The sequence below is a fragment of the Euleptes europaea genome, chromosome 2 (assembly GCF_029931775.1).
Source record: "Euleptes europaea isolate rEulEur1 chromosome 2, rEulEur1.hap1, whole genome shotgun sequence".
Classification (NCBI taxonomy): domain Eukaryota; kingdom Metazoa; phylum Chordata; class Lepidosauria; order Squamata; family Sphaerodactylidae; genus Euleptes; species Euleptes europaea.
This window is the reverse complement of record NC_079313.1, coordinates 102,044,146-102,066,443: the sequence shown is the minus strand read 5'-3', so window position 1 is coordinate 102,066,443 and position 22,298 is coordinate 102,044,146. Positions and strand designations below refer to the sequence as shown.

The 22,298-nt window shown below is 45.8% G+C and overlaps 1 protein-coding gene across 1 annotated transcript in view; it reads right to left on the bottom strand.

Annotated features, from left to right (window-relative positions):
- Window positions 1-11,504: 11,504 nt before the first annotated feature.
- LOC130473333 (receptor-type tyrosine-protein phosphatase V-like) overlaps window positions 11,505-22,298 on the bottom strand; it is a 32,413-nt gene continuing 21,619 nt past the window's right edge. Inside the window, exons 18-24 of the mRNA XM_056844856.1 lie at window positions 19,079-19,166; window positions 17,393-17,469; window positions 16,470-16,604; window positions 15,316-15,438; window positions 13,913-14,070; window positions 13,615-13,753; window positions 11,505-11,600 (exon numbers count right to left, since the gene is read on the bottom strand). Of these exons, the coding sequence (XP_056700834.1) occupies window positions 11,541-11,600; window positions 13,615-13,753; window positions 13,913-14,070; window positions 15,316-15,438; window positions 16,470-16,604; window positions 17,393-17,469; window positions 19,079-19,166 (780 nt within the window). The 3' untranslated portion in view covers window positions 11,505-11,540. The remainder of the gene's footprint in view (window positions 11,601-13,614; window positions 13,754-13,912; window positions 14,071-15,315; window positions 15,439-16,469; window positions 16,605-17,392; window positions 17,470-19,078; window positions 19,167-22,298) is intronic.

Sequence of the window (22,298 nt, the reverse complement as noted above, 5' to 3'; positions counted from 1 at the left end):
CCTGGCAACCCTATCTCCAGGTGAACTGATCTCTATTGGCTGGAGATCAGTTATAATAGCAGGAGATCTCTAGCCACCACCTGGAGGTTGGCAACCCTAGGGTTTTCAATCTAAGAGATATTAACAGGTTGTTTACCATTGCCTGATTCCATATCATGACCTGGTATTCCTTGAAGGTCTCCCATACAAACACTTGCTAGGGTCAGGGCTGAGAGTGTGTGAATGGCCCAAGGTCACCCAGCAAGCTTCCATGGTTCAAGTGGGGATTTGAACTTTGGTTTCTCAGGCCCTAGTCCGACACTTTAACCACTACACCACATTGGCTCTCTCTGTTCTTTAATAGAGGCTTAATGTGTATAAATGGAAAGCTGAAGCTTTTCCTAGTATGGAGGTAGATAACACTGTTTGGTAAATAACATCCCATTAAGCCTCTGTTAAAGGGATAGGACATTTTTTCTCCAGGCCTGTTGGGAGCCCTAGTTGGCAATCTTGAAAAGAACAGATACATTTTTCTGAGATTTAAAGACTCTTCAGAGTCTTCCCTCTATTTGATCCTCACAACAACAATAACAACAACAATCGTCATCTTCATCATCATCATCACCTAACCTAACAATTGTGCGCTATCAAGTCGCAACTGACTCATGATGACCTCAGCACCATGGGGTTTTCAAGGCAAAAGATAACCAGAGGCAGTTTGCCATTGCCTTCCTCTGCATAGCAGCCCCAGTCTCCCTTGGTGGTCTCACATCCAAGTACTGATCATTGCTGACCCTGCATAGCTCCAATGAGATCAGTCTAGTCAGGGCTATGCAGGACCGACAATAAAGGTATAGAAAAGCCAAAAGCTTGGATGGAGCAGCAAAATCTAGTACTGGAGCCAGGAACGTGTGTCAGTAAAGGAACAAGTGTGGGGAGGAACAGACCTCTTCCTGCAAGGGAAAACTCTGTCCCCGCCTCCCACCCCACTCCTTGACCAGGAGATGTCTGACATGTAATACTTGCTGCTTTCCCATCACTATGGCCATTTATGCATGGCTGTTTCCCCGTGGTCACCCCGCCAGCTACTTCGGGGCTTTTCTTTGGTTATGCTTGCATTTTCCGACCATCAGAGGTCGCCTTGCTCTCCCCTGTGTGTTTCTGCGCATTTTGCCCACGTTTTCTGGATTTGTATTTAGCCGGCATCCAGAGAACAGTGCGGGGGGGGGGGGGATGCACGGGGAGAGCAAGACGATCACTGATGGTCGGAAAATGCAAGCATAACCAAAGCAAAGCCCCGAAGTAGTTGGCTGGGTGACCGTGAGGAAAGAGCCATGAAGAAGAAGAAGAAGAGTTTGTTTTTATATGCCAACTTTTCCTACCACTTAAGGAAGAATCAAACCAGTTTACAATTGCCTTCCCTTCCCCTCCCCACAACAGACACCCTGTGAGGTAGGTGGGGCTGAGAGAGCTGTGACTAGCCCAAGGTCACCCAGCTGGCTTAATGTATAGGAGTGGGGAAACAAATCCAGTTCACCAGATTAGCTTCCAGTGCTCATGTGGAGGAGGGGGGAATCAAACCCGGTCCTCCAGATTAGAGTCCACCACTCCAAATCACCGCTCTTCACCTATTCGATTTCCCTCTGAGCAGAATTTTATTGGTTCTTGTGGGTTATCCGGGCTGTGTAACCGTGGTTTTGGTATTTTCTTTCCTGACGTTTCGCCAGCAGCTGTGGCAGGCATCTTCAGAGGAGTAACACTGAAGGACAGGGTCTCTCAGTGTCAAGTGTGTAGGAAGAGTAATATATAAAGGGGTTGGGTTGAGCTGAATCATTGTCCTGCAAAAAGTATCAAAGGTAATGTGCTAATCATTGGCCTGTAAGTATCAAGATAATGTGCTAATGAGGGTGTGGTATGTTAATATGGAACCATTGTATCCTGGTGTTTTGTAGTATTTGTGTTAGTTTCAAATACACAAGTAGAGCACAGGTAGAGACAAAGAGGGGCTCCTACATGGAAACACATATGCTGACCCACGTCAAATCCCCAGGGAGCCTGCATCCCTCAAGGAGCTTCAGACAGTTCACAGAAGTTCTTCCCTCATCTCTTCCAGCATCTAAACTGTGCTTTCTTTTCATATGGACACTCACTGACTACCTCCCTTCAGCCAAGAGGGGAGGTCATGTTTTCCAAGCTTGGCCTAAGTCCTTGCAGATATTTCAACCTTCCCGCCCTGTTTTTAATTGTTGTTTTTATGTATGTGTATTGTATTGTATTGTATGTATATTTTAAAAAGGTAAAGGTAAAGGTCCCCTGCGCAAGCACCGGGTCATTCCTGACCCATAGGGTGACATCACATCCCGACGTTTTCTAGGTAGACTTTGTTTATGGGGTGGTTTGCCAGTGCCTTCCCCAGTCATCTTCCCTTTACCCCCAGTAAGCTGGGTATATTTTATGTATATTTTAGGTTGCTTTTAATTGTTTAAATGATATGTTTTGGTCAGTTTGAATGGTTTTTAAGATGCGTTTTTCTTATGTATGTTTTGAATCCGTTAACCACCTTGGTGGACCTGATGAAGGGAGCGTATAAATTTAGTAAATAAAATAGAAATAAATATTACATTCTTAATGTAGGATAGACTGAGCCACAGCAATAAAAGGCCAGGCTGGCAATACTGCCTACTGTGATCTATGCCATATTGAAAAGTAAACTTTTAAAATGGGGAGGGGCCATGTCTCAGTGGTAGAGCATCTGCTTGGCATGTAGAAGGTCCCAGGTTCAATTCCTGACCTCTCCAGTTAAAGGGACTAGGCAAATAGGTGATGTGAAAGACCTCAGCCTGAGACCCTGGAGAGCCACTGCCAGTCTGAGTAGACAATACTGACTTTGATGGACCAAGGGTCTGATTGAGAACAAGGCAGCTTCATGTGTATGCCCAGACACCCTGTGATCTGCCTGCACCTTCAGTAGACACCAGGTGGGTGATGATCTGGAAAATAAGTGCCGGGAGCTTATAAATAGGTCAGCATGTTTATGACTGTGCCATGACCATGGCCAATCACTAAGAAACATTACTGTTTCTTTTGTCATGTGGGATAACCCCATCCACAGTGATCTAGGGCCTTAAGGGTATATATGTGCAGCAGAGTTTGTACAACAAACAGGTGTGAACAAGCATCAGAATATGTATTTAGTCTCAGGAAGATATTACTGATGGCTTCTTTTTGCCTCAGTATCTCTTAGTTTCATTGTGAGAGAGATGGGTTGGGGTGATAGTAATGGGGGTTGGGGTTGTGGCTTGCTCCAGTATTAAAACTCAGACATTACGGGATCAAAAAGGGTCAGAAAGCAGTGAGGTAAGGTAACGCATTACAAAGCTGAGGCAAGTCATTCACCAGTGTTGCTGTTAGGGTTGGCAACTTTTAATTTTGCCTTGAACAGCAAGCAACTATACACAAAAATTCAGCAAGCTAAATGTGTTCTCCTCTCTTACTCACTCACTCTCAGTGTATATCCATGATGGGGAAAGCTGTATCTCCTGAATTTTTGCATGTCAGGCAGCTGTTAAAAGCACAGGAGCAATGCCAGTAATAAAGATGGTAACTCTAATGGCCCTATAAAGGCTGAGATGGGGTTTCAGGTAGGGTAAGAAAGAGCATGACAGAGCACTCACTGCCTTGCTCCTTTGGACTGTAACTCTGTCTCTCATTTCCTGGCAACACCCCTCTCCCCAGCTCAGGTTGCTTGTGCCTTTCCCATTGTAGATTCCAATCGCTTCTGGTCTCTCCTTTCCTTCTCTTTAATTGTGATGCTCTTGGGAGCCAGACACTATCTGGGCCCTTTGTTCCTTGGCTTAGAGTGATCTCCCTAGCTTTGATCTCCATTTCAGGGCCTCCTTTTCTTAAAGCCACTCTCCAAGAATGAAACCCAGCAAAGCCAGAAATCTAAGACTCACTCTGAACAGTGAGCCTCCCACCTACCTCCTTTGTCTGCAAACCATCCCTAAAAGCTACAAGGAAATGGGCTTGTGTTCTAGTCAGGTGTGCGGCTTCCATAGCTAGGGTTGTCAGCTCTGGGTTGGGAAATATCTGGAGATTATTGGGGCAGAGCCTGAGTAGGGTGGGGTTTGGGTAAGGGAGGGACTTCAATGCCATAGAATTCAATTGCCATTTTCTCCAGGTGAATTGATCTCTATCGGCTGGAGATCAGTTGTAATAGCAGAAGATCTCCAGCTAGTACCTGGAGGTTGGCTACCCTGTCCATAGCAGCTGGGCTGTGTCCTCCTGCTTGACTTTTCTCCCTTCCTGGGATGTGTTGCATAGTGGAATCCCGGGAAAGAGTCTACATAGCCTCATCTGGGATCCAGCCATGAGTAAGCCTGAGATTTCTGCATTAGCTACTTTTAGTGTGATTCCTAAACAAATCTAATTTTCACAATATATGAATCGTGTAATCATAGGTCTGGGAAGGAAGAAAAAGCCCTTGCTAGGAGACCATCCACTTAGGGGATCCCCATGCATTAAACTACTGATCATGGTGTGTCGCCAGTAGTATAAGTAGCTATAGGTACCTCAAGCAAGTGATCAGGGAGCATCTAAGAACTAACCAAACCTCCTGATGTGTGTTTCAGGTTTCCAGCATCGTCTCCTGCCTCTGATAAGTAGCAAGAAGTGGGGAGAGGTGGCTCTGATCTATTGAGAAGGGTATAGGTTTCTTAGACGCCTCTAAGCCTGTTGCTTCATAGATTATGATTTCAAGTAGCATCGAGGCCTAGAGGTTTGGGTTAGGTTTGTAATTAATCCCTAACTTTGGGGAAGGATTAGGGTTGCCAACCTCCAGGTACTAGCTGGAGATCTCTTACTATTACAACTGATCTCCATCCAATAGAGATCAGTTCACCAGGAGAAAATGGCTGCTTTGGCAATTGGACTCTATGGCATTGAAGTCCCTCCCCTCCCCTAACCCTGCCCTCCCCTGGGTCCTCCCCAAAAACCTCCCACTGGGTGCAAAGAGGTACCTGGCAACCCTAAGAAGGATTAAGCATTAATGCGTTAATTAATTAAAGTGGCAAGATGTTGTATTTTCATGGGCCTTTTTTTGTTTTTTGTATGCCGCAGACAGGCCTTCTTGAATTATTTTACAGAAGAAGCATTATGGAGAAACAGTTAATAAATTATCCAGGTGTCCCCCGCTCCTTTTAAAACTGTAAATTGGACTGCAGGGAATTCACCTATCCTTACTGTCTGTTCCTGAGGGCGGTCAATCAGGCTAAATTTGTAGGCTGACTTTGCCTGTGTTGCAAAGTTTCCTTGAAGTGACGTAATTTATAATTTGGAGATATTCCCTTATATTTGCCAGGAGAACTGGCAGTTTGACGACTTGCCCTAAGATCCCATGATCTTAGTTTGTTCTAGAAAAAGGCTTAGCTAGGACTGTAAAAATATTTTAGTTGCTGTTTGTATCAAAGTTGTTTTAAGGCTTAACAGGACAAGGAATGGCTTTTCTGTGAAGCTGGAAATATTGTAGTCCTCAGGCTGCCTTGGTGCTCGCTGGCACTGCAGTGGTGTTCAGTCCTCAGCTAGTTACATTTACGCTGTTCTGCGGCACTGTCTTGCATCACCCCTCCCAACACCTTCATGCTTCAAAAGAAAAAAGGCAGGTTTTTCCTTTTTATTCCGGGGTGTGTCTGATACCTTCCCTCCAGTGCTCATTATTTTGAACTAATTGGAGTCAGTAATTTATGGAGCAATGTTTTAGCCTTCCTCTGCACTTTCATTTGGTTATTTCAAATGGGAGTTGTGCGTTTTCATACCCCGCTTGCTGTGCGTCTCCAATGCATGCCGTAGTCCCAAACAAGCCATTAAAACGATGAAAGGGCACCGGCTTTATGAGAAGTGGAAAGACCTGTAGAAGATAAACTGGGACTGATATCCGCACCTATGCGATAAGAGTGCTACCAGTGCAAGCAAAATTCCTCTCCAACATAGAGCCATGAAAGCATTCTTTGCTGGTTGTGGTGACTTTTTGTTGATGCACGTTGACTTGGATTAGATTATATTCTTAGGGGTGCCAACCTCCAGGTAGTAGCAGGAGATCTCCTGCTATTACAACTGATCTCCAGCCGATAGAGATCAGTTCCCCTGGAGAAAATGGCCGCTTTGGCAACTGGACTCTGTAGCATTGAAGTCCCTTCCCTCCCCAAACCCCGCCCTCCTCAGGCTCTGCCCAATAAACCTCCTGCCAGAGGCGAAGAGGGACCTGGCAACCCTAAATATTCTCCTCGGCCTTATCCCATGTTTTGGGGGAGCAACACCTCCCTGCTGTGTCCATGACGCAGGCCTGCCCTCCCTCCAAGGCTACTGGATATTCATGAAAGGGCATAATTTTTGAATAGAAAATATACATGAAAAAGCCAGCATGCGTAGGACTGAACACACATCTGATTTCCCAGTTACCAGCTGGGAATCGAGTGCATGATTGGGAGATATTCACAAGGGTGGCAACAGTGTCTTTTCTAGACAATAGGTGAACTAGTGGTGGGTTGTGGAAAGGGGCAAGGGTGACGGTCTTCTTTGAAAACATATGCTGTTGCTTAAGTATCTGAGTTCTGTTCCAGATACCGCGATGTATTCCTAGTCAGGTCTCCCACATTTGTGTTCATTTGTTCTCTGCCAGTCTTCTAGGCCAAGACTGACAGCAGAAGTAAACAAAGATGGTAGGGAGCTGTGTTGATTCATAGAAAAATTCCAAAAACAACAGCAATGCAATACTTCGTTATTAGCCAAAATATCACAAGATAGCAAACAAAACTTTTGAGTTCCCCGAATTTTTCCATTTGGCTGGAAGTTCAGTACAAAAAATTTTTAAAGTGGGGGAAGGGAATACTTAGGGTATGACGGAGAAGTCCCTAATCTGCAGTTTGTAGAGTCTTATAAGATGTGTTGAAGAAAGGGTTCTCAGTTCTGGGTTGGGAAATACTTGGGAGAGTTTGGGGGTGCAGCCTGGGGAGGGTGGGGTTTGGGGAGGGGAGGGACCTCAGCAGGGTATAATGCCATATGATACCACCCTCCAAAGCAGCCATTTTCCCCAGGGGAGCTGATCTTGGTTGTCTGGAGATCAACTGTAATAGTGAGAGATCTCCAGGTGCGGCCTGGAGGTTAGTAACTCTAGTTGCAGACTTGTATTAGACGTCTACATGCTGCCCCCTTAAATTGCATTTCTAGTGCAGCTGTACTCTGTTTAAAAAAATCATGGAAAAAAAGAATAACAGGAACTCCATGTAAGGTATGGCTCCACCATAAAGCTCCTTGCTTTCCATCCCTTTTCTTTAAGTACCTGAATTTTGTTTCGAGTCCCTACAAAACTAAACTGTAGTACTGCCCTCTAGTGGAACACCAATCCTTATGAATAAGTTCTTTTATGGTAATATTTTGAACAACAGCAAAAGAAAATCCAACGAGAGAAAGGAAGAAATCCGTTTCAAAGAATAATTACTACAAAACAATATGTTCCCTTTCCCCCTCTTGTTCAGAGAACTTGGGGTAACTTATTCCCATTTTAACACCACATTTATTTGGGCTATCTCTCACTCCCATTTTAAAAATTGTGGTAATTTAATAAATGATGTACAAGTAGGGTTGCCAAGTGCCCGGTAGTGGTGGGTAAAATCCCGCTGATCCACCGGGCTGCCTGACGGCCAGCTGATGGCCGGCGAGCACTGCGTGCATGCATGCACACACATGCGCATGCATCACTTTCAGGTAAACCCAAAAGTGACGCGGACGCTCTGGCAATCTTGGATAAAATTCTATGGAAACCATAGAGTTTTGTCCGAGATCACTAGAGCGTCCGCATCGCTTCCGGGTAAACCTGGAAGTGACGTAGGCCCGTTGCGTCAGGTGTGTATCACGCGCCCCAGCCACAGCCCCAGAAAGCTCCTGCCAGTGTAGCTATGTGGCCTGGCAAGCCTATGTACAAGTAGACCAAAGAAAAAGAAGGATTGGTCTGGATTAGGCCAAAGAAAGAAGTGTGAGGGTAGAGGGGTAAAACTTCCAAGAGAATGGTTTGAGATGAGAAGACACTGCACGCCCTTCAATAAAAGGAAAAAGAGATCCAGATACAGGGCCTGGCATAGGGCAGGAAAGGTGGGGCACTTCTAGGGCTGTCGATTCGGTTCGTCCCGAACCAAAAAACAGCCAAATTTCCCCCGATTTGGCGGTTTTTAGTTCTGATGGAACCAAACTCAAAAAAGGCGGGAAAACGGGGAGCCGAATTCAGCGAGTTCGGGGTGTTCAGTGAATAAATTCAGCAAATTCAGGGTTCGGCGCAGCAGCATAACCATCAGTGAGTAAGCAGCATTCTCCCGTGGCCAATCGGTGGCCAAGCAGGGTCTTCTTCTGGCCAATCAGTCACAATTGAGCATGTGAGCCCAGCTGCTGCGCGGCCCGGGGAGAGAAAGAGAGAGTATCTGTTTGTGTGAGAGAGAAATCCCCGTGGGGATGCACATTAAGGGGGGACCCCTTTCGGGGCCCATATTTCAGCCCCCCATGATCCCATCTTTACAAAACTTGGGGGTTCTTGCAAGAAGGGTCCTTTGAAGCTAGGCTGAAAGTTTGGGGGCTGTACCCCCAAAAATGCGCCCCCTGCAGCCACAGAATGGCTCAAATGTGTGCTGTAAATGGAATAAAAATGCACATTAAGGGGGGGACCCCTTTCGGGGACCATATTTCGGGGGGCCCTGATCCCATCTTTACAAAACTTGGGGGTTCTTGCAAGAAGGCTCCTCTGAAGCTACGCTGAAAGTTTGGGGGCTCTACCCCCCAAAATGTGCCCCCTGCAGCCACAGAATGGCTGGAATGTAGTTTTTATGGCTTTATTCGGCTGAATTTTCCCCCGAACTCAAATCTCGTGCCGAATTCCATGGATCCGAAGCAGGGGAGTTTGGACTTTGGCATTTCCCGAATTAAAACAGGCCGAATTTTGCCAAATCCGAATTTTACCGAATTGTTTTTTCCAACAGCCGTAGGCACTTCCCTGGAGCCCAATTCTGAAGGCAATCCAGCTGTAGGCCTTAAATGTGCCCTGCAGCCAGGACCTGGCAACATTTCCCATAATTTTGTGCTGTAAAGTGACCATAAGAGCTGACTTGAGCATCAGGACAGAGTAAGGAGAGATAGAGGATGTTGGTCATTTACTGTGGGGCTGATCAGTTTTCTCTGGCACTGAAGAGTTCTTGCTCAGAGCCATGTTATACGGATCAAGGAAGCTGTGATCAAAAAGATACTGGATCAAGCCAACAATTTCATGTAGCTAAGCATTCAACAGAGTGTAGCCACATGTGTCAGAAGGAAAGCAAAATGGCCCCTCTGTTGGAATCCGTCAGCCAGCTCTATATAATTTCCTCTCTGGATAGACCTAGCCTTCAGGAAGTAGTCTAAGCCTTACAGACTCTATGTAAATCATCATCAGAATACCGCCCCCCAGCACAGAATTCCATAAGCTATCTGTAGGTTGTGAAAAAGCACTTACTTGTAGCTCCCGAGCATCAGTTTGCCATTAGTTTCATTAAATTACTGAAATTCTTTAGCTCTGATTCAACATTTCCCCCTTGTTTTAATCTTTCTTTGGGCTTTTATGCATGGTTACTTTGTCTCAGGATTCTCCCATGATTGTCTCAGTTCTCCATTGGGGTTATGCATGATGTTCTCCTCTCTGGGAGCACAGCTCGCTTCCGTCCCACGACTTCCCTGGGTTTTTCAATTCCTGTTTTATCTCGCAATTAAGTTTTATTCTGCCTTTATCTGTTACTGGAAGGTGCATAGTCAAGACGCAGGTCAATCTTTCCACACCCTGATAACACCCCCATTCTCCAACTCCTCCTCCCACTCCTCCTCCAGCCAGCCTTCAGCCATCCCCTCTGCAATGCCCCGGGAGGCCAGACTGAGGTGGCCATGCGGCTGCTTCCTTATCTGGGCACCCTCCACCTTTTTTTTCTGCTGGTCTGATGGCATATTGATATACTGTTAAATCCTAACCTCTGCTGCCTCTCTCTGCGATTTTGATTAGTATTTTAGATTACTTAATATCACATAAACACATGAAGCTGCCTTATACTGAATCAGACCCTTGGTCCATCAAAGTCAGTATTGTCTACTCAGACTGGAAGCCTCTCCAGGGTCTCAAGCAGAGGTCTTTGCCTAGTCCCTTTAACTGGAGATGCCGGGGATTGGACCTGGGACCTTCTGCATGCCAATCAGATGCTCTACCACTGAGCCATGCCCCCTCCCCAATCGATATGCTATCAGACCAGCGGGGGACGGGGACGGAAGGTGCCCAGAGAAGGACGCATCTTCTCTAATCAATTTCAGGAAGTGTTGACTCAGGGACAAACTGAGAACTCCCCCCCCCCCAGTTGCATCTTCTCCTGTCTGTTTCAACAGTGTGGTGTTCACAGAATCATACACAAGCGGAGAATCTCCCTCCCCCCTTTTCCTTTTCTGAGTAGAGCTGTGTTTTCAAGGTGCAGGGACTCAAACGCTTATGGATTTTGGCTGGTGATTCTACAGTACTCCATTTTGAGAAATGGGTTGTGAAATGGTCACTTGCTGGGGAGAAGGGGAGGGGCAGGATGATATTATCACAGTAAGCACTACAGCCAATTACAATGCAATGTTTTCAAGGGGCAGGGACTCAGACACTTCCAGATTCTGCTTGTGATTATGCATTGCTCCTGAGACTCCCAGGACTTTCTACACAGCAAGCCACACCATGCATAAGGTTTTCCCATCTCGGGATATAAAAGTGTGAGACAAAAGAAGGACGAACCAGGGACATACTAACCATGCATAAAAGGCCTTTCTCTTTCCACATCACCCAGGATTTTTTTATAAATTTCTGCATCTGCTCCGCAGTCACCTGTGTCAGTGCAATGCTTTGAAAAACCATCATTTGTTTATTTATTGCATCCAGAAGATGATCCATGCTCATTTTTAATGGTGCTTTTGCAAGGAAGAGGCCCCTGCTTATAAGTCACTTTTCTACACTTTCAACTCTATCCATTTTTTTTACACAAAACCCTCTAGAACTGTACAAGTTATCCATACAACATCACAAATTATCCAGAATGTAGAAATAACTTATTTTTAGGTAGTGACTTTATCAGACATCTGGATTCCATTAACGGACTGGCCACAAATTTGTGAGTGCTGGAGATCCCAGAGTTCCAAGCCTGCTGAATAGGGAGTAGGAGGACTCAGGCTGCCTTTTTCTTGCCAGCAGTACGTCCTCAATGAAAGCTGCATTGTTCTTGCCATGGGATGCTGTTGTTTGTTGAATGCAGATGTAAGGTCCTTGCTGTCAAGAGGCAGGAACATCACACGCTCCTTGTTGTTGACTCCCATTGTTCCACCTCCTGCACATGAGCTCAGAGGCTGCTTCCCTGGGACAGCTGCCCATCACTGCAGGATTCTGTCCATGCTCACAATCCTGATGTGTTCTTGCTCCTCTCCAGGCTCCTCCCATTGTCTCTCACAGAGAGTGGAGGCAAAATCCTGTTATGGCCCTAGACTTGTTTCTGGGTGATGATGTCACGAATGCACTCATACAGATACATGTACCTATCCTAGAGAGAGAGAAAGTCATGAGATGCCGTAAATAATGAAGGGGTAGCTCAGCTCTCGCTTCTTAAGAGGAATCAATCAAAACGTTTGTGGTATTATTCCAGGGAATCACATCCCAGAGGCCCAGGAATTAGATCCTACAGTAAAGCAGCATGTATGTTCAGCTGAAGCCCCAAAAGCAGGAGCTTAGTAGTCTCAAAACTACTAAGGAAGCCCCAAAAGCAGGAGCACCAGATCACAGGGCATTGACTTACAAAAGCCCCCAGGTTGCCGTGTTGGGCTCGTGGGAGCGGAGACGAGCCGGAGGGGGAGCTTTGGCGGCGCACAGCTGGATCCAGTTTTGGGGGAAAGGCTGGCCTGCGTGCCTCATTTTCCCAACGTGGAGGATCCCTGTAAGGGATTTTGGGGGAGGCCGGAGGGGGACATGCCAGGATGGAGGGCTGCCAAGAATGAGCCCAGCGGGGCCATCCGGAGGGCATGCCTTGCCAGGTGGGCATGTCTTGCCTCCCTTCAAGTGGCAGGGGGCCACACAGCAGGCTGCTGTCTGCGTGAGCCCCTTAACTGCCATCTCAAATGGGCCCAGCAGAGGTGCTGGGGGATTCGGGCATCGGCCTACAGAGGTGGCAGGTCAATGGAAGGATAACGCCCCCATGCCATGCCAATGCCTTGCTGCTGCAATCAATAAAAGTTGTGCCATTTCACCCACAAACTATGGTCTGGCTCTTTGTGTACACATGACTTCAAGTATGGGGAAAGGTTGGGAGAAACGTTCCAAGGGGCCTGGCCAGGGAGCTCCTCACGCAGATAGGCACTAAGCCGGCAAACACTTTGAACCTCTTACAACTACTCTGTGTTACTGGAAGCCTAAGCACTGGTAGCAAGCCACAATTTAGCGAGCACCTCTATGGCTAAGCAAATGGATCACTAGGGAGAACCATGTTCCTCTCTTCCAGCTGGCTTCTATAAAGCAATGCCAGGGAGTTCTGTGCCTAGGGAGTATGTTGTAGTATGGAAAGAACTCCAACCGACAATGACCACTTCCCTGTCACATTGGGGCCATGATGTGTACAGTTCTGGTCACTGTGTTCTCAAAAGGATATTGTAGAACTGGAAAAAAAGTGCAGAATAGGGCAGCAAGATGATTAAGGGATTGAAGCATCTTTTATGAGGGAAGGCTGAAGAGTCCGGGACTTTTCACTTTAGGAAAAAATATGACTGGGTGTGGGGGAAGAGGTTTATAAAATTAAGCATGGGGTGGAGAAAGTGAGTATTTCTTCTCCCTATCCCATAGTAGGTGATGTGAAAGATCTTTATCTGAGATCCTGGAGAGCTGCTGCCAATCTGAGTAGACAATGTAGACCTTAATGGACTAATGGTCTGATTCAGAATAAGGCAGCTTCATGTGTGTGTGTGTGTGTGTTCAATATCTCACAAAATGAGAGCATGTGAACTGTCCCACAACAGTTTGAGAATGCTTTGCTTGACTGCATGTAAAAGCCTGAAGAAAGAAACCTTTGGGGGGAAAAAGATCCAAAAATGTTCGAGGGCTGCATGAGAAAGGCCTACCCCTCCATGGATGTGGGAGAGTTGATGGGCTTTGTATTGGGTGGGTGGGTGGGGGAGACAAAGCTCTAATGGAAAGTCTAAAGGACTGATTCTTGCTAAAGAAGATCGGAGTAGCTGAGTCATCCTGCCCACTTCCTGCAATGCTGGTGAACAAGTAAATGGTGACCTGCCAGAACTGCTCACAAGACTTTTTGTTCCGTCTGCTCAGCTGATGTTTCCTTCCTTCTCTTATCTCCATCAGCGTGCCATCCACCGCTGACATCCACAAAGGTAACAGCACAGATAAGGAGGAAACATGCAAGGATCCACTGAGCTCTTCTGAGACAGAGAGACCCGTGAATCTTCAGGGGACAGACTCTAGAATAGCAGAGTGCCACCCCTGGGCCTTGACAGGGATCTTGGTCAAGGCCCTCTGTTGCTGCTCATGTGGCCCTTTTGCCCCTTACATACCAGTGTCTGCGTCATCAGGCAGCAGCTCCTCACCAGCCTCAAGACAACCCCATACACATCCACGCTTTTCTCTCCTTTCAGCTGCTGCAGCAAGGTGTCCAAGGCAATCAGCGTGCCCATCTGACCCACACCTCCCGAACTGGGAAAAGATAAGAACCAGCTAAGCAGATCTGTTCTGGTAGTGCTGGGAATTCACACTGAGCCATCATTTGCCAGCACCCACTGGGAGGCTGACTTCATGCTCCTCAGTCCCAGAGTAACAGCCAGGCACCAGCCAACGGTGGGGTCAGGAGCCTACCTGCAATGAAGGACCAAGGGACTGCTCCTCTTCCGATGTGGCACCAGCTGCCTGATGATAGTGAGGAAGCCCACCAGAACCTTGGGGGCTGGCTGCTCCTCTGCTTCCCACAAAGGGAAAAGGAAGCGTTGCAGCACCCTCTCCTTGGCCTTCTTCTCCTGGCAAAGCAAGGAGAGAGGCTGTGATTATTGAGCAAGTATAGGCAAGCCAATAGCCAGTAGGCAGACCAGGCTGCTAATGAAGAGCTCTGTATAAATGAAAAAGCATACAAGCAAGCCAGAAGAGACCTGAAGGGTTGCCAGGTCCCTCCTCGCCACCGACGGGAGGTTTTTGGGGCGGAGCCTGAGGAGGGCAGGGTTTGGGGAGGGGAGGGGCTTCAATGCCATAGAGTCCAGTTGCCAAAGCGGCCATTTTCTCCAGGGGAACTGATCTCTATCGGCTGGAGATCCATTGTAATAGCAGGAGATCTCCAGCTACCACCTGGAGGTTAAACCAATAATCATAAAGGGGAATTAAGGTACTAAAATGTCCAACAATCAATAAACGCACCTCTATCAAGTAGTACCTTCTGTCTGGGAGTATAACTTGTTAATGATTTCTAACAAATCTCTTTAAATGAAATTACCCATATTCAGGTTGCTAGTTCACCAGGGACAGTTCCAAATTATATACAACTTTGACTTCAACTGTTTACATTTATAATTGAAACAGAAAACTTACAGATGACACATCACAATTAATACACTGATAGTCCCTAGAGACTGGCCTAATTCAAAAATATAAATGTTGGTCCATTGACAAAGAGTGGCCCAATTAAAAAAAAAATCATAAAAATTACCACAGACATATCCATCTGACTATTCCTTTCAGCAAACTTTGAAGCGTTCCTGCAGCATAAAGAGTATTTCCTCCAATTTAAGACGCTCTTTTGCCAGCAAAACAGCCACTTGAGTTGGAAGAACGCTCTTTAGGCCCAAGGAGCTTTGGTGAGTAGAATGGTGAGTAGTATACAAGGAAGTTAATACCAAGCCACTTTTTTCGTGTCCTTTGCCAGGCCAGGCAGGTAGAAATTTGGGAACATTCCAGTGTTTCCTGTGGCCTACACAGCCACTCTCTTAATCCCTGGCACCAATTTCTGATTAGGCCTACTAACTGTAACCTCTCATCCCCCATCTTCCAGTTATTTGCCACTTTCCCTTGCTGACTAGATTTTCCTCAGCCTGTGGGGGATGAGTTACGCAGAAAGCAGGTGAGGAATCTGAATGGAAGGAAGAGTGAGCCAAGCAAGTGAATGTGGAGGGGTGCTATAAGCATGAGATGGTGTCTGCTGGTGATTGTTCTTCACTGGATGGACTGTTTGGCTTCACACATTCCTGCCCCATCCTGCTGCCCAACTCACGTACATATTTCAGTCGGAGCTGAATGCACGGCCACCCTGAAACCGTCTTCTCGGGGCCTTGTTGGATGGTCAGCATCTCTGTGGAGACAGGTTCACCCTCAGAAGGCCAGCAGATGTTGTCTGGAGCCTACACCAAAACAGGGACTGCAAGGTTAGCGTTTCATCTATCCTTTGCTGGGCTTGATAGCACAACTACTACTAGCCATTCAGAATGACTGTGCCGAGCAAAAAGCCATCTGTGTGGGAATTTGCAAATTACACCTGGCTTAAAGAGGAATGCAGCCTCTTTCACTATTAAAAGGAGGATGCAGAGAAATGAAACCAGCACACCAACATGCAGCAAAATCCATGTGAATGGCTGGTTCTGACATTATATTTTCCACATGAATATTTCTGGGACTTAATTCGAAGAAGAAGAAGAAGAAGAGTTGGTTTTTATACGCCGACTTTCTCTGCCACTTAAGGGAGACTCAAACTGGCTTACAATCACCTTCCCTTCCCCTCCCCACAACAGACACCCTGTGAGGTAGGTGAGGCTGAGAGAGAATAACTTGCCCAAGGTCACCCAGCTGGCTTCGTGTATAGGAGTGAGGACACAAATACAGTTCACCAAATTAGCCTCCGCTGCTCATGTGGAGGAGTGGGGAATCAAACCCGTTCTCCAGATCAGACTCCACCCCTTCAAACCACCGTTCTTAACCACTACACCATGTTGGCTCTCTCAATAAGGTTCCCAGGGAGGCAATGAGCAATGGAAGGAATTAAGGGCCCCTTTAAACACTGCACCAGCACCATGGAAAGCACTTCTATGTCATTTCATCCCACAGTGCTAGTGTAACGTGATCTACAAACATGGGGGCGAGGGTGCTTTGTGTGGGTTTTTCCCATGGAAATGGCACCCAGATGGCAAGAAAGGTGCAGACTGTATGGGAAAGAAAGCAGCCCTGCCTGTGTGGTGGCCTTGAACCCAGCTGCCTGGGATTTTTTTTTTCTTTTATGGAAAGTGTATCCCACATGGCTGTGATTACATGAGACAGACTTCCCTGACTATTTTACATACCCCACTGAAACTCCTCCCATAATTCTGTTTATTGAATGCCATAATCCCTGCAGGGTCTATCTCCATCGCTCTGTGTATTTGCATAACAACTGGCTTACCGGGCTGCTCTTCTGCCCAGATGTTAGACTGATGATGGTATGGACTCCATGTTCCCAGACCAGCCCCCAGAACTCCTCCAGGGCCAGTTTGTCAGGTCCTTCAATAGCTATGTAATCTTTGGCTGAATTGCAGCCCTGTAAAAAAACACAAAATGAAACAAAGTAAAAACTATATAAACCCCAGCTGGGACAACTATAGCTCAGATGATAGGGGGCACAGCATAATACTATATCTCTCTGGCCTCATATTGTATTAGAACATACACTCTGATGATGGGAATCCCTTAGAAAGAGCTTTTTGCACAGAGAAGGAACACATTGCATAAACAGCCAAGGGAGAGAACAAATATTGTTGTCACATAGGTCTAGCAATGCTCTGTCAGATCCCTTACAGGTTCTCCACCCCAGGACACAAGCTCTGCCTGTCACAAGGTTATTGTTAGCATGCTGCTCTTTGATTGGTTGGAGTTGCTATGGACTCGGGTGCAACTGCTGTGCTTTCTGTCCCTTGATGGAGGGGCTTTCTTTTACATATTTATTTTCTGTGGAGTGGGCATAGGATATCAACTAGCAGTATCAGCACTGTGTTGGCACTCATGATATGCCAGTCTTGGAACCTTTGAGTAGAGTTGACCATGTTTTAACATCTGATTATCATCAGTGGTGCTCATTTGTCTGGGAAATATTACTGCCAACCCAACAGCAACTGGGTTATACTTGAGTTGTGTGCTATGACATATTTTATTAACGTATACTTAGGAATATATTTTAACATATGTCTTTTGTCCCAATATGAAAGCTAAACCAAGGAAAAACATATGCATTTGACACGAGTAAGTGATTCCTACCACAAGGGTACAGCATGTATCATATACTATTTAGAGGACTTGAAAAAGAGAAAACAGAACGTATGGTAAACTCACAGGGATGAACCAGACATGTGAGAGGTCTGAGAAGGGATCTCGATCCAGTGCTGAGAACTTCACTTTAGCATGATCATCTGTAAAACACCCTTTGTGTGAGTGGAACTGGGCAGGTTTAATACAGCATATCAGGCTCAACTCAACCCTAAGTACTAGTAAAGGAAAAGCTGAGAGCCAGTAAGGAATTGTGATGTACCCAATGTACTCTTTCTGTTTTTGTGATTAGCTCTGGCCAGCACCCACTTTTGTATTATATATACAGTGAGGGAAAAAAGTATTTGATCCCCTGCTAAATTTGCCCGTTTGCCCTCTGACAAAGAAATAACCAGTCCATAATTTTAATGGTAGGTTTATTGTAGCTGTGAGAGACAGAATAACAACAGGAAAACCCCCAGAAACCCAGAAGACAAAAGTCAGAGACTGATGTGCATTATAATGAGTGAAATAAGTATTTGATCCCCTATCAACCAGCCAGATTAGGGTTAGGGTTAGGGTTCTGCTGTCGACAGGAGCAATCAATCCATCAGATTCCAAACTAGCCACCATGACCAAGACCAAAGAGCTGTCCAAGGATGTAAGGTAGGGCTGTTGGGAAAAAAAATTCGGTAAAGTTCGGCTTCGGCAAAATTCGGCCCTTTTAAATTCGGGCTGTGCCGAAGTCCGAACTCCCTTGCTTCGGATCCTCGAAATTCAGCGGGAGATCCGGAGTTTGGGGGGAAATTCGGCCGGGTCTTTGAAGAGACTTCAAAGAGTCGGGAAGGGGGCGGGGGTCTTTAAAGAGCCCCCCCGCGGGCCTTCACAGGGCTTCCATGAAGGCGCTGGGGGCTCTTTAAACAGATCTGCGCCTTCCAGCTGGAAACGTCTGACCTCTGTAATTGCCAACAAGGGTTTTGCCACCAAGTACTAAGTCATCTTTTGCAAAGGGATCAAATACTTATTTCACTCGTTATAATGCACATCAGTCTCTGACTTCTGTCATCTGGGTTTCTGGGGGCTTTCCTGTTGTTATTCTGTCTCTCACAGCTACAATAAACCTACCATTAAAATTATGGACTGGTCATTTCTTCGTCAGAGGGCAAACGGGCAAATTCAGCAGGGGATCAAATACTTTTTTCCCTCACTGTACTGGCACTTCTCACCCCCATATTCTCCAGGATTCTATGTGCACTCAGGGGCTTGAGATGGCTAATTTCTCCTCCTGCACTCTTTTTCATTTAACTGTCAATTTCCCTCAACATTCCATGCCTCCTGGCACATATTCAGTCCTCATCAGGCCATTTTTGTTTGTTTCTTGTGGCTAATTTACAAAGTCATATTTTCTGCACAGCTGGAGAATCTACTCTTTCTTGGTGCCCTGGCTAACCCATACCTTGTTGACTCCTGCCTTAGGGGCTTAGTTCTGTACCTTTCATGATCATAATGAGGGACACTCACTTTAATATTAGGAGTGATAATAATCTGAGGGAAACAAGAAGGCACTGGACACATGGGCTTTATCTGCATGTACATGTTAAAAAGCACTTTAGCTCCCTCCCAAATTAGAATGCTTTTGCCCAAAATAGTACTGCTCTTTCCAATGCTATGTATATTCTCAGAGCTCTTTGTGGGTTTAGACATAATTCATATGCAATGATTTCCCTATACCAATTCAGCTTCTAATGCACAAAACAAAACCCTATTACTCACAAGGGATTTTGCTGGAGCAGTTGATCTGGTGGTTGCCAGGAAGTGGTGCCGCAGAAGTGACTTCTTCTTTTGCTGCCTCCAAAAGCATCTGCTAGAGAAAAGCAGCATAAGAAAAGAAGGGAGAGAAACTGGAGAGACTCTGGCTCAGAGATGAAATTTCCATCAAGGCTAGGCATGGCAGGATCCTGGAGGTCAGGGGACAAGGGTTGAAGCCAGGCGCTTCAACAAGCGATTTAGATAACAATGCAGAGCCAGCCTCACACTATTATCATCAGAAGATCAAAAGCAAACAATACAAAAGGCTATGTGAAATGTGTAGCTTAGGGCTGCCAACTCTGGGTTGGGAAGTTCCAGGAGATTTGGGGGTGGAGCCTGGGGAGGGTGTTGTTTGGGGAGGGGTAGGACTTTAGTGGGGTATAATACCATAAACTCCATCCCCCAAAGCAGCCATTTCATAGAATCATAGAGTTGGAAGGGACCACCAGGGTCATCTAGTCCAACCCCCTGCACAATGCAGGAAATTCACAACTACCTCCCCCCCAAACCCCCAGAGACCCCTACTACATTTTCTCCAGGGGAACTGATTTTTGTTGCCTGGAGCTCAGTTGTAATTCCAGGAGATCTCCAGGCCCCACCTGGAGGTTGGCAACTGCAATTGGTGCTGAAGTCCTACAATGACCTGACAATAGGGTTGTCACCACTTAACCCAGCATATATAGAGACCACTGCAGCAGATGAGGGATCAGGACTGAGGGATGGGGTAGGAAATGTGATGGAGGAGCAGCAAAGGAGCCTGCAGCCTTTTCTCAGGCTTCAGCTAGAAAATTAAGGGCAACATCCAGCATACAGGATGCGTGTGTGTTAAGTGCCGTAAAGTTGCTTCTGATTTATGGTGACCATATGAATTAATGGGGAATACTATAGCATGAATTAACTGGATCTTGGTTGCCAGTAAGGGTGTGCAAACAAAGACTGTGGGAAAATTCAGATGTTGGGCCTGAAAAATTTTGAGATTCCTGAATATTCCCAAATCCCCACACCAATATGGTGTTTTTTTCAGGAATCCGAAAAAATTCGGCTCCATTATACCCTATGGATAATCTTTCCAGGGCTTTGGGGGGGGGGGCTGTTTTTTAAAGTAGAGGCACAAATTTTCAGCATAGCTTCTGTTGACTTTCCTTTTATGAACCCCCACATTTGGTAAAGATTGGGTCAGGGGGTCTAATTTTAAGGGCCCCCAAAGAGCAGCAATGGAGCATTTTTCCAATGTAGGAAAAATTGGGCCCCATAAAATTGGACCGCCTGACCCAATCTTTACCAAACATGGAGATTCTTGTAAGGAGAACCACTAGACGCTTCGCTGAAAATTTTGTACCTCTACCTTAAAAACAGCCCCCACTCAAGCCCTGGAAAGATTCCCCATAGACTATAATGGAGAACAGAGGGGGGATTTAAACTTTACAGCGCTCAGCATGAATTTGCTAATGCAGTTTTTTTTCTTTAAAAGAGGGTTTCTACTGCTGTAGCTGGTGATCCCAAAATGAGCCTGGAAAAAGCCAATTTTTTCCAGTTTTTTTGAGATTGGGATTACTGGCTGCAGTTTAAAAGTATTTTTTTGGGCCGAACCGCCCCCCCCCCACACACACACAAAATACCAGCAATGTATTTTTCAGCTTTTTTTAGGTTCAGCTTAGTTGCCAGCATCACATCCTTACTCTTAAGAATCTTTTCTAGCTCCTTCATTGCTGCCTTTCCCAGCCTCAATCACCTTCTGATTAGTTGTTGCAGTCTCCCTTTGATGATGGAGCCAAGGAACAGAAAATCTTGCATAATTTCAATTTCCTCATCGCCAGCCTTAAAGCTGTATAATACCCTAGGTGGCAATCTTACTTGGCAAGATTTCTGAGCGCCAGGCATGTGTGTTTGATATTAACAAGTCAAATAACTACCTGGAAGGACATTTTTGTTTATATAGTTATTGATCTCAAAAGGGTAAATAACACTGAGAATGCAAATATGTTTGTATTGAAATCGATGGAAACAGAAGTAATAATGAAAACAAGGATTAATAATAATTTTTTTTTAATGGAAGCAAAATGAAAACGAATTCTTAAAAAATGATTACCCTACACAGTCAGCAGAACAGAAATGGAGCCTTTCTTATGCATTTATGGCAGAACTGATCACTGATTCCACTGAAGAGTCTTGTAATAAGATGATATGAATACTGTATTTGTGATGTATGATCTATGATGGCTTATTCACACATATAAATCACTAGTGATGAACATGTGAATCATCCCTAAGAAATTAGTAGGTACAACCTAGGTAGAAGTGCTCTTACACTCACGAATAGGTAGAGATAATCTCTGCTCTAGCTTCTAGTACTATTTTGCTGGACTCTTGCCTCCCCCTTCTTGAGTAAAACACATCACACAGTCTGCGTGGGGCATTCTAGTATTGTATGTATCTTTGGTATGATCATGACTTCCTAAGTCTGCTAGTTATTCTCCTCGATAAACTCTCTCTGGCTTCACAATTTCCAGGTTCTCATTTCTTCCTCTAAACTTGCACTAGAAGCGACATTATTTTGTTAAGTAATCCTTTCATTGCCATTTGGGTGTGCCATTCCCTAGTCTGGACATATCTCTTAAACCTAGTAGCCTGATCTCCTCAGCTCTCAGAAGCTAAGCAGGGTCAGCCCTGGTTAGTATTTGGATGGGAGACCACCAAGGAAGTCCAGGGTCGCTACACAGAGGAAGGCAATGGCAAAACCACCCCTGTACATCTCTTGCCTTGAAAACCCCATGGGGTCGCCATAAATCAGCTGCAACTTGACAGCACTTTCCACAACCACCACAGAACCTAAGGCAGCAAATCCTCTAGTATAGGAGTAAAGGGTAGCGGAGGATTTTCTTCATGTGAATTTGGGACAGATGGGGCAACAAGTTATGTTCACCCAGACAGAGGTCTAGGGCACATGTGTCTCTCCAACCACATGTGAACACACATGAACACACATGAAGCTGCCATATACTGAATCAGACCCTTGGTCCATCAAAGTCAGTATTGTCTACTCAGACTGACATCAGCTCACCAGGGTCTCAGGCAAGAGGTCTTTCCCATCACCTACTTGCCTAGTCCCTTTAACTGGAGATGTTGGGGATTGAACCTGGGACCTTCTGCTTGCCAAGCAGATGCTCTACCATTGAGCCACAAC